The 12,861-nt window shown below is 39.5% G+C and overlaps 1 protein-coding gene across 1 annotated transcript in view; it reads left to right on the top strand.

Moving 5' to 3' along the window:
- znf462 (zinc finger protein 462) overlaps positions 1 to 12,861 on the top strand; it is a 63,412-nt gene that overhangs the window by 41,422 nt on the left and 9,129 nt on the right. Inside the window, exons 5-10 of the mRNA XM_042509838.1 lie at positions 915 to 1,345; positions 3,383 to 3,501; positions 5,883 to 6,080; positions 9,802 to 10,057; positions 10,299 to 10,438; positions 11,470 to 11,693. Coding sequence (XP_042365772.1) covers positions 915 to 1,345; positions 3,383 to 3,501; positions 5,883 to 6,080; positions 9,802 to 10,057; positions 10,299 to 10,438; positions 11,470 to 11,693 — 1,368 coding nt within the window. The remainder of the gene's footprint in view (positions 1 to 914; positions 1,346 to 3,382; positions 3,502 to 5,882; positions 6,081 to 9,801; positions 10,058 to 10,298; positions 10,439 to 11,469; positions 11,694 to 12,861) is intronic.

Genomic DNA, 12,861 nt, shown 5'->3' with positions numbered 1-12,861 from the left:
CACACAAAAACACACAAAGATGCATAATGATCACAAAGACAGGCAAAAGTACCAGATATCTGTGCCCATAGGCCTATTGTCTGATATTTCACCCATGGATGGGCTTGGGTGAATATTATGATTGATTTTTACTCTTATTCTTAGAGTTATACGGTTGAGACATGTATTAAAAAAAGATGGAGGACAGTTGGGAATGATATGTGACAAAGCTCCTGGACAGATTGGAGGGGTTGGACTCAAATTTTCATGTTACATTCCATTTGAGTAGTGCAATCAACTTAATATCAACTTAGTATGGTGTGTCAGCAAATATCAGCATACCACAGAGTTTCATGTCAGGGTTGGAGTTGTCCTAAGGTTACTGCTAAGGCTTGCCTGTGCTGGACTCAACCCAGTCATTCGTTTCATTTACAGGCTGCCACTGCAGCTTGAAGTACATTGGACAGGTGTTTTGGCTGTTTCAGGGAAATGTGTTGCAAAGAAAGACTTTCAGGTCAGTGACATACCCACATGGTGATTTTCCAATATTCGGTACTCAAGTTTAAATGGATCAAATCGACAAAACCGAGGGGGGGGTGAGAGAGCTGTAACTAACATTGATGGCGCTGATACAGCACAGACACAACCAGAGGTGTTAGACAGATGCTTAACTGTTGCTTATGTGCTGTTAACATGATTTGCCCAATTTAGGAAAAACGATTAGAGGTGCCAGACTCTAAGTGATACTGGTGAAAAGCTATTTTTGTCATCTGGTGGCTGATTGAGCATCAATGTTGGACCATCCAAATAAATTGTTAACCTTAATCTTTCTCTCTTTATTGCAGTGTTGTGCATCTGCATGATAAAAAGGCTGACAGACAGAATCAGCAGAAAGGTTGCTGAACATCTGAGACTTCTTCTGTTTTGTTTTGCAGCAGGAAGTCAGCGATATCCCCCTGACCCTGCCTACAGAGAGCCTGACTAATGGCGACCTCGAGGGGGATGAAGCAGTTGAAGCTGATGGCCTCGAGAGACCCATGGCTACAATGATGGGTCCCTCCTTAGTTTCCACAGCTTCTGCTGGAGGTGGTGATGCTGTTGCCACAGAGATTTTGGAGCCAGAAACGGATGCCGTTGAAGGACGGGCAGCGGCCCTCGTGGCTGCAGCCAGGGCCGTGGTGTCTGAGGGCGAACTGAAGCAGCGATTAGCGGCAGGAGGACACCCGTGTGCCCAGTGCGACCGAGTCTTCATGTCCATGCAGGGACTGAGGTCCCATGAGAGGAGCCACTCAGCCATGGCGCTGTTCAGCAGAGAAGACAAATACAGCTGCCAGTACTGCCAGTTCGTCTCACCGTTCAGACACAAGTAAGTAGAGAGGAGCAGGGTCTATATTTGACACCTCCAACACTGTTTCTGCAGTACAGTCCCCTGTGTACTGGTTCCTTAAAAGGAAGCAACTTTGTCCAAGGTAAACACATATTCACCAGAATGTTTTTGTTTTTTAACAGTATTAATGTATAGATGGATGGATCCCCTATTTAACATTGCCTTCTTTCATTTGTGCCTTTTAATAAGGTTAGTTCAAGATGTAATCTTTAATATTTCAGTCCTGGTTGATTTGGATAAATCAAACTGATGGCAGCAAGTGCAATTTAATACTACAGTAAACAGTTAAAATGATCTGCTAACATAACATTCGGGAAAATTATGTTTTGTTGATGCACTTTTGATTAACAATCACAGTCAGCTTTTATTTTGGTGAAGAACAAACTGAGGTTCCTGCATCAGCTTAACAATTAAAGTCTATTTGTAGTTTGCCAGTTGAATGCTTTTAAATATGATGTCAGTAGGAAAAGCTGTGCTTGCATCAGCAGTAGTTTAACACAGCTGTGATATGGCTTTGGGCGAGGGATCAGTAAACAGATATTAATGAAGTAAAATTACAAACAGTAACACTGCATTACATACAAGCGCCATTTCCTATAGCCCCTCATGCACGTGAAAGCAATTTTAATCCAGTCTGGAAATGGCAGACTCCACCACAACCATCTATATTTTGAGGAAGTTATATTAGAGTTATATTTATCATATATTAAATTATGATAAATAATCATGATCATTACAGTCACAACTGAGATCACAATTATCTAGCATGATTCTTAATTGACTTCGAAAACACCATGTGTTGGATATTCTGGAAATTTAAAAGTTTTTAAACTGAGAAACAAAATAAATAAAGTTAACTAAAAAAAACTGAAGGGGAAAAAAAATAAATAAAAATATGTAACATAGAAATAATATATGACAGATAAATGATATGTTTCTCGATTTTTCCCTGATGACTTGAATAAGTTGCTATATCTATCAGTACTCTTTAAAAAAAAAAAAAAGTCACAAACAGGGTATGGAGAGTTAATAAATTGGCAACACTAAGCGCACAGCTGTTAAAGAATTGGATACACTGGATTTATAACAAAAGACAAAACAAGAGCATGATTCCAAAATGCGATGTGGCACAATAATCATTTTATCTTGACAATTTTGTTTTCATAATTGTCGGAAACCAAAATTGCTACTTAAAAAAAAAACTGTGATTAATCGGCCTGTCCTAGAATTCACTGTATACCTGCAGCTGTACAATCACGGGTGTGAAATATGTAGTTCTGGTAGCAGTTTATTTTAAACTCTCACACTCACATAGCTCACCAGTCTTACACCAGCTGTTCTGCAGATTAACTGGATGTTAAACTCACTTTGTACACATCCCAAATTTACACCTTATTCTGTTTACCCTATCACAGTTCCTTTGAAACCTCAATCTTCTGTAAGATTTCCTGCCTCCTAGGAGAGTAAGACAAACATTACAGCGAGACAGACATTTTGGTAGTGTGATTTGTTTTATCCATCACAGAAACACAGAGTGAGAGAGAGTCCTCATCTCCTCTGAGCTCCCAGGTGTAATCCCTCTGTACTGTATGTGCCCTGACCCAGAAAGAAGCCGCATTCCCATGCCACCTAGGAGGCTGGCATTAAAAACACAGCCACCGTCCCCACAGGCACTCACACGCTCACTCCCACCGAGGGATTGTGGGTAGATGAGTTCACCCCACGGCTCCTTGTTCTGTAGTCATTGGAAATGTGCGGCTCTTGTTTGGGAGGTAAACAGAATCGAGCGCTTTAGATGCTGCTGAAAAACCCCGCTGTTGAAATCATCAAAGTGGATGCTGTTGAGTTGAGCTCTCTTTCTTTCCGGTACTCTATTCTTGTCACTTTCTCTCTTTATCTGCTATCCTTTTGTCCTCATTCCATCTATTTTTTTTTACTTTTATCCTCTTATCTCATATCCTCCCTTCTGTTTTTCTTTTTTTTCTTTTTTTTGGGGGTATTTCGTCTCATCCCCAGCCTGGACAGACATGTGCAGTCTCACCACGGGCACCACAAGCCCTTCAAGTGCAAACTCTGCCCCTTTAAATCTGCCTACGTGAGTCGCTTGAAGAGCCACCTGCATAAGGCGCACACAGGTAAAAACACATACACGACACATACATTAAATCAAACCTTACAGCTGTATCCATTACTAACAGTGTATAGCGGCCTCCTGTTTATCATCATCCACATAAAGATGCTGTGCTTGATTTAGCTCATCCCGCACTGTGTAACCAGTGGATTAGCTGGAGGAGTACAGTAGACACACCTAATTAAGCACATCTAAAAGAATCATGGTTTTAGCACAAATAAATGAATTTATTGTGGATGTTATTTATTCGGAAGTATGCCGATGAACTTGTTTGGTGTGTTACAAAGGTGAAAGCCTACAGGTATCTTCAGTCAGGCTGAGATTTATTGCCTGTAATCATTTCTTTGCTGTTGAGGGAGCCAGACAGCAGACAAAGACAGACATTCAAGCCAATGTAAAAATGCTCCACCTGAGAAATCAATACATGAGCAAAAGAAACAATCTCAAAACTGGCAAACCAGAAAGACCAATTTTCAAACGGCTTTTGAGTGCTCTCAACTGTCTGATTGGGGAGAACAAGAAACAGCGCTAAGAGTTGCTGTGGATAATCGACACGAAGCAATTTTGAGTCGCAATTACATTTGAAAAGTGGAGTTTGCTGATTCTGTCGACTTTGTGAAAACAATCAGCATTAAATTTTCATGATTGTGGCTCAGTTCTTCTCCTTTGTGTCCTTGCTTTTAGAAGATATTTTGGATTTGAAACATCCACATTCGGGAGCTGTCTTTTTCCAAACATGTTCCTACCAGAAATAGTTCAATCAGAAAGTTGTTTTCTTATTAAAACCACTTCTGATAAGAATACGTTACTGTCAGATCAGATTTGGTTGAAAAGGCGCCACTCCTCAGGATGCTGCCTGCATTAGTGCCTTTAAGCAAATATATTCAACAGCTACAGGAAGCAAGATGCTATAAATCCCCCTCATGGGTGCATTCAAACTCTACCAAGGCTGCCAGAAACACACACAGTAGCCAAAGCAGCCTCAGTACAGTCATATACTGTAGCAGCATAAATCAAAGATATTGGGCAGTAGCCTATATAAGACTCTAATTTGTGAGTCAGAAAGTGGCTGTATGCATTATATGAAATGATGAAATGCTGTCTGTGAATGGCCCAAACCTGCACTAAAACTTTATTCAAAGTAGCAGTTCAACCCAAAATCAGAAATACACATTTTTCCACCTACATGTGGTGCTATTTATCAGTGTAGACTGTTTTGGTGTGAGTGACTGAGAGATATCAGTCGTAGAGATGTCTGCCTTCTCTTGAATATAATGGAACTACATGGCACACAGATTTTGGTGCTCCAAGCGCCAAATAAATACATTTAAAAACACTCAACAAAAATGTCCTCATTTAGAAATCATGACCCAGTTAATCAAGATAATCCACAGACTTTGTTGTGAGCAGTTTCGTGAAGGAACTATTTTCTCTCCCCCGAATACACCTGCCAACCAAACCACTGGGCATGCAAGTGTGCATCTACTCATGGACAAGAGGCTCATGGTCATGATAGCCCGAGTTGTCCTGATAGTCCTCTTTGGCTTAGCTGTTACATTAGTTAGCTCAGTGGTGCTAGGTGGGTTAGCTGTAGATGCACACTTCCTTCTGCACGGTAATATGTTGTGTGGGTGGTGTTTGATAGGAAAAAAATAGTTACTGCATGAAACTAATCACAACAAGGTCTGTGGACTATCTTGAGTCATCGAATCATGATTTCTGGAAAGAGACATTACTGTTGAGTTTTTCAGATGTGGTTTTTAGGCACTTCATCTAGTTCCATAATATTGGAGAGAAGGTAGACATCTCTGTGGCCGATATCTTCAACACTTTGCAAGTCACACCAACTGTCACTGTGAACTGTCACTTTAAGCTAAAAAGCTTCATGCTAAGCATGGAAAAAAAAGTCCTCAATAATGTGCCTCCCCTTCAGACTCGCCTTCCTCTAGTAATGTGAAACTGCAGGACATCCATGTTTACACTCAGAGCTTTTTATACATACTCAACAGAGGAAGTTTCCTCATGTAGCACTTGTGTTTCTGACACACTGAATTGTTGATCGTTGTAAAATAAATACAAAATCAACTTTGTAACTTCCAAATTACCTTCAAGAGAAGTATATGTTGAGTTTGCAGTTGCATTGCAGCTTTTTTCTGTTTAAATTACATTAATTAGTCCAAAAGGAGCACAACGTAATGTATTTGTTCCAGATTGGCTCAGAGGAGAATAGCTATGTTTGTGATGGAGGATGTATATACTATCCACTATGTTTTTCATAAAGAGTCTTTGGCCATGTGCAAGTCTCTGCAAATCCTCATCCAATGCTCCCTTTGTACTGTAAATTTCAAACAGCGTGTTGACTTTAGTTTCTCAATTGTCCTCCAGGTGAGCAGCACACATACAAGTGCTTGTCGTGCCCCTTCTCCTCTATGACTATCAGCCAGCTGAAGGAGCACTCTCTGAGAGACCATGGTGAGGCGCTGACCCTCCCCAAACTGCGGGCTGCTACCCAGGCTGCTCATGGCACCCTCAGGCCCTCACGGATAGCCAGTAACACAGAGCAGACTCCCTTGGCCCCGGATGGTATGAGATTCTGCATAATTTCATTTATCTCAGTAGATAAAAGATGATATGGTTGGCTTGTCAGGTTAGATTTGGAAAATCTCAATTGAGCATCAAAGCAGAATCCACTGTAGTGCAGAATTCCTTGAAACTGGGTTCCTTAGCTTTGGAGCCAAGGCCTTTAGTGGTATATGATTTTTTATTTTAGTATTTTATTTATATCTTATTTATCTTATTTTCTTTAAAATAGCAATAATAATAATAATAATAATAATAAATAATAATAATAAAATAATAATAAAAAAAGAGGAAGAATATAAAGGTCTTTTGTGATCTACATAATCATTTGATGAATAAATTTAAAAAAAAATAGTGCTAAAAAACACAACATTATATATATATATATTTTAAATTTTCTCCCACAGCTGAGGAGATGTACTCAAATGTTCACCAAACTGTTCAAAACCCAAAGACATTAATTTAATTTTTTTATGACAAAGAAAACATCAGATCCTCACATTTGAGATACTGGAATCATTACATGAAAGTCGATTATCAAAACAGCTGCTGATGCATTTCCTATCAAATGACTAATCATTGCAGATAGAGCACAAATATTTTTTATGCATAGCACATGGCATGCTCTTGAAAATAAAATAAAATTGCATCAGAAATGCAACGCATTCGATTTGCTATAAATCAGGAGAGTCAACGGTAAGCATTTAAAATTGTGTCATATTCATGGTAGTTTGACAGCTGAGGTTTGACCGCCTAAGCCTTCCTTAATGGTGATTATGGCACCTCTTTTTACAGAATGTTTCCTATCAAAGAGGCACCTGCAGTGTAGGTTGCTGCAGCAGCTAGCTCCTAGATGTTATGCCAAGTTTAAGGTGTTTTAGTGGCTGTGCAGCCGCTGCTTTAGCTTACAGACTGTTCTTGGCAGCAGCTGTCACCTTGCTGCTGGAGCTGTGGAATCTTTCCTGGAGCTGAAGCAGGGCAGCATTCCTCAATGCACCAACCACCACCGTCAGCTGTGCCCTACCAAGACAAGCGAAGCATTGAGAGAGAGCAGTGCTGACATATTAAATGTCTCTCTGCTGTGTCAAACTAGCTACCTTCAGTCGGATGTCTAAAATTCTGATGTTTGAAGTGGAAAAAAGGGGGTTGTTTTGAAAAGATTAAGATTTGATTGGCTCGAAAACTTTTAATCAGACCGAGTTCTTTGAACTCAAACCCCGTCCTCACTTTTTATGCTGCTTTAAGGTCATCTTTAAAATATATTTAAGGCATCCTCCTCCCCCTCCCCTGTCTGCTTCAACTCCTCATACAGTATCCTACCTCTCATTTATGAGAGGTAATAGATGGTTTTGGCCCCTAATCCATTGAAAAAGACACATCACCACCTTACGACAGAATTTGCTCTCCATCTGCTATCTCATCTCCATACATCTCCACAATGCAGAAAGGATATTAAAAGCATGAATCAACTGTGGCATTGTTTGATTCGTGTGAATTCCTCTGCCTCTCCTCCAAAAGTGAGAAATTGGATCTCAAGCATTTTGTAAAGCAAAAGTTTAAAAGAAAAGTTTTTTCTCTTCCATGCTTCCTCATACTCTGAGTGCTGAATGAGGCATTTTTCACACGGATAGATATTCTATTAGTGTCACTGTGGTTTATTTATTGATGTGTTGGAGGCTCAAAGTAGGGCGAGAAGATGAGCTTGCTCCCTGATATTATAGACTCTTGAGAAAGGGAATGAGGAGGAAAAGAGGTAGCGGACAAATGATGACAGTCATAGTTATACTTCTGCATCTGGAGGCATTGGGGGCGAGCACAACCAAATTCCCCATAGCACTGTCTCCTTTAGGGAGAAAAGGACCAACTCCTGTCTGCTGATAGCCTTAAATAAACAATAGCATATGCATTTTCCTTTTGAAGAAATAATCATTCATCTCTCATAAATGTATTAGAAGAGGCAGATGAAAGAGAAGACACATAAAGTAGGTCATTTTGCTGTGCAAAATTGGAAGAAGATGAGTCTTAGATGTAAAGTGACTTGTGTGGGTTGAAAACTAGTGCCCAAATCATCTTACAATCACCAAAGCATATATTATATTGATTATGTGTTCCTGTCAGAGTGGCTGCTTCCTGTCCATACAGGTTGTTCGCACTGATATCTTTCTATGTTAAAATGAAAGTACCAAATACTCCATAACAAATAAAAGTCCTGCACTCAAAATGATTATCAAGAAAAAATGCAAACTATCAGCTAAATGTAATTATGTATCAAAAGTACTACTAGTAGTAAGTATTCTGCTGGAAATGGCCCCCCGTAACCATATATACTATTTTATATGACATTATCACATTGTTAAAGAAGTATTTCACTGCTGAAAAGATAGTATTCTCATAAAACTCAGCTTTCTATGCAGTAGGAAGATCCAAATACTTGCCCGAGCTTGGCTGTTTTGACACAAAAAGCAATATGGTGGCCACATTGTAAGAATCTCAGTTTTGTTAGCCTCTGTTTTAACAATACAGGAAACAGTATGGCACTCACTCTGTTTACAAACTCAGCTAAACTATGCACTTATATATGTTTCTGAAGACATTTTAGGGAGTTTTTGCGCAGTTTTTCTTTTTTAAATCAGTTTGATCTACGTTTGATAGAGAGAGTAAGAGAGGTGACTTGCTGTCTTGATCCATGTCTATACTCATTGTACCTTCGCACCATGGACACCATCTGTAGTTAAGCTACAATCGTCAGTTCGAGCAAAAGCCCTAGGCCAGCCAAAATTTAAGTCTAAAATTTAAATTGGTAGATGAGCAGGGAAATCTGTGCGCTGCCAAAATGGAAGGAAGTTTACCAAAGCTGATACTGTAGCGTAGTTTGTCTTAGCCTAACGTTAGCTTTTTACTTCTGACAATTACATTTAGGCTTCACAAATCCTGAAAGTGGTGTTCATTTGGGAAGTTTATCTAGCTGCAGAAAACATGAAAGTATCATAAATGTTAGTTTACCACAGAGTTTATTTTCTGCAATGATTCAAAATCTAATGGAAAAATCCCACAGGCTTTTTGATGAGGAACCATGGCGGTGCTAGTTTTCGGGTTGGCCTACAGAGAAAATGTCATCCTTGGGGCAGTCGATGCAAAAGTAGTATTTTAGTGTTGTAGCTGGAGCTAGTGGAGCTGGTTTTACTACTTATTGTATAGTTAGGTTGTTTAGTCCAGGACTTTTCAACCTCATGGTTGGGCCCCCTCCAAGGAAGACAAGTTAAATCTGAGGGTCGTGAGGTGATTTATGTGTTACTAAAGAAGAAAGAAAAAAGTTCTGCTGCACAAATCTGCATTAACTTTTTGAACTTTACTCTAATTTTTTAGAACCGGAGAGTTTACCTTTTTTGGCCACGGACTGTTATTTAATTGATACCATGTGAGAGGTTTAGAGGGGAAATGTCTCTTTTGGGGAACTGCTAACAATTTGTAAACATCTGAAATGGGCAAGGAGGCCCAACTATAAAGAAGGACTAAGTGTGCACATCCAGGCAAAAATAGGATCCCCAACTAGACACTATTTTTTTGTAAAAGGCCACAAGCCAAAAAAGTTAAAAACTACTGGTTAATGTGTTGTATTTTATTTATTTTTAAATTTTTTGTATTTTATAAGCTGTTCCATTTTCACTCGAATCTGCATTACAGTGTAACAGAGTTTCTCTCATTTTCCCTGCCCTTCTCTAAGACCCATCATACCTGGAGCCAGCGGATGTTCGTCAACAACTCAGTCATTACCAGCTGGCCTCCCGCAGTCAAATGTCTTCCGGCTCAACACCTGGCGGCTCAACGGTGGCTGATAATCGGCCAGACAGCATTCTCACTTGTGAGTTCTGTGAGTTCAGCTCTGGATACATGCAGAGCCTGCGTCGACACTACAGGGACCGCCACGGTGGCAAGAAGCTCTTCAAGTGCAAAGACTGCTCCTTTTTCACCTGCTACAAGTAAGGACAGAATTCAGCAGAGACAAAATAGAAAAATGAGAGACATATATATGATGTTTATGTGAGTATATGTGCTGCAAACAGCAAAGTATATAAACTATGTATGTTTAATTGTTTATGTAAAATAATAGTAACGTTCATTCAAGGACTATTCATCTGCACAGATGCTAGGTAGACAAGCAGTGAATAATTTCTTTCAATAATTTACTGATCCTTCTCTCTGTCTGTGATTCTATCTCAGGAATACCTTCACCATGCACGTGGAGGCCGGTCACAACAACAATATACCTGAAGACGTCCCTAAAGACCTGCGCTGTCCTCTCTGCCTCTACCACACCAAACACAAGAGCAATATGATCGACCACATCGTCCTGCACAGAGGTACACATCATGCTGAATTGAAACTTATTAAACTATACTGTTAAAGGAAGAGTTCAACATTTGGTAAATGCTTTGCTTTCTTGCTGAGAATTAGACAAAAAAATTGATCTTAGCTTTAAGAGACAGTTTGCCCCCAAATCCAAAGTATATATTTTCCCTCTTACCTATAATGCTATTTATTGGGTTTGATTGTTTTGGTGCGAGTTGCTGAGTGTTGTCTGCCTTCTCTACAATATAGTATAACTAGATGGCACTGGGCTTGTAGTGCTCAAAGTGCCAAATAAAAAATACAATTGAAAAACTAAACCTAGGAACTCTTTCGAACTTTATATATCTTTGCAGAAGGAAGCATGGAGTTACTCATGGACAAGAGGCTCGTGCTTGTGACAGCGCTAGACGTAAACATAATGGCCTCCTCATCGGCTGAGTTGTAATAATAACTGACTCAGTAGATTCATGCTTTCTTCTGTGCAGTGATATGGTTGGTGAGCGTAGTTTGGTTGAAAGAAAATAGTTCCTACATTAAACTGTTCACACTGCTTTTAACTTTGAGGTTAAAGACTTGAGAAGGAGCGATGGCTGCTATTTTTTTTTTTGGCTCTTAGCAGTAACTTCCTGGAGTGATGTCTCAAGTCAAGTGACCAGCAGAAACATTGACATGCACCAATATAAGATTATGTAAACATAATTCAAACAATGTAAACAAGTAACATAAACTATAAGTGGACCTATTTGTTTACAGAATAATAAGGCATTGCATAATCTTTAAATATTTAACAGCAAGTACAGAGGGATGAAACTGATGTAATAAGTCAATAAAACTTTTAGGGGTCGTTTTTATTTGAGACTCCTGTTGTTTAGAGGAACTGTTTGTGTTGAAACTGACAACAGTAAGAGCCTCTGGGATTACTTTTTGTGTGTATATATATGACGAATGCAATCTTCCCTTTTCTGTCACTACTTCTCACTGCTCTTCTCTCTCTTTCTCCAACCTAATAATCCACTTCTCCTCTCTCCTCTTCCCTCGCCAGAGGAGCGCGTGGCTCCGCTAGAGGTCAGCCGTTCCAAGCTGTCTCGCCACCTGCAGGGCCTCGTGTTCCGTTGCCACAAATGCACCTTCACATGCTCCAGTGACCAGGCTCTGCAGCTGCACCTGCAGAAGCACGCTGAGATCAAACCCTACCAGTGCCAGCTCTGCTATTACGACACCAGTCAGCGAAGCCAGCTGGAGGAGCATCTACGCATGGAGCACAAGGTCAGTGGGAGTCCATATATTAACAACATGAAGTTTAGTGTAACTGAATTTAAATTGACGTGCCTTACATAACTGATTTGTACAATGTAATTAGAGACTTTCTGGCTTATATCCGATGCAGAGTCTTATTGAACGCGGTTTAAGATCATGTCAGTCTGACTGCAACATGAGATGTTTACAGCTTATACACTCAACACAACTGCTCAATTAATTCTATATGGTCACTGCTGGTTTTATGGGGGGTTATTATCGTGAGGCCTGTGCCAATCAAGTCTGTATTCCCACAATGTCAAGATATTATGCCAAATCCAATTCACAAATCTGAAATCAAATTTATCTTTAGCAGCCAGGTGGATTGTCATAAACAGTCCCAGATACATACAACTTTTAAAAAAAATAACTGATGCATTTTTTAAAAGAAATTATCTATATAAGTAGGCAAGTGCATAGCAACTCATACACAGGAAAGTGCACCTAAAGCATAGGAAAAATATTTATTTGGTGATTTGGGGGTTTACCCAAACTTTAGTAAATGTTAAAATCGCTTTGCCTATTGTGTAAAACTGAACTGATGACAAAAAAGAGATGAAAAGTCTGCTTAACTACAAGCGTTAGTTTAAATGTAAATAAGCTTCTCCCCACAGCGGTTTCAAACTATAATCCATATCAGCCAACATTACATTTTTAAGCAGGGAGAACCCAGTTAATGATTTCCTCAAAGCTTTCATTTATTGTGTGTGTGGTGTATTTTTTTGAACATGCGTAATAAAACTTTATTAGATGAGAAATTACTAGAAGATTCCAATTACAGTGGGCCATAAAGTCAATCAGGAGTATGAAAGTATGTAAACTGGCCCACAAAACACCTCTGTTCTTCCCCTCTTATTTTTCCATTCAACTGTTTGGAGTACTTAAAAGTGAATATTACCATATGGTGGTGATTTATCAAACAACACAGCATTGCAACAGCAGCTTATGAAGCCAAAATCAAACTCCATGACAAGGAGCTGCCACTGAATAATACAGCGGGATAAAATAATCACATATCAGATTGCTTCAGTGTTTCTAACCTCGTCCAGGAGAGAAAAGGTTTAATTTCTCAGTCTTTGTTAATGCAGATAATTTATAAGATAATGTGAGAAGGCAGGTGGCATTTAAGAAGTTTAGA

Source organism: Plectropomus leopardus, chromosome 20 (genome assembly GCF_008729295.1).
Source record: "Plectropomus leopardus isolate mb chromosome 20, YSFRI_Pleo_2.0, whole genome shotgun sequence".
Taxonomy (NCBI): domain Eukaryota; kingdom Metazoa; phylum Chordata; class Actinopteri; order Perciformes; family Serranidae; genus Plectropomus; species Plectropomus leopardus.
Note: the sequence above shows the minus strand (reverse complement) of the source record. Positions and strands in the feature narration are given on the sequence as shown.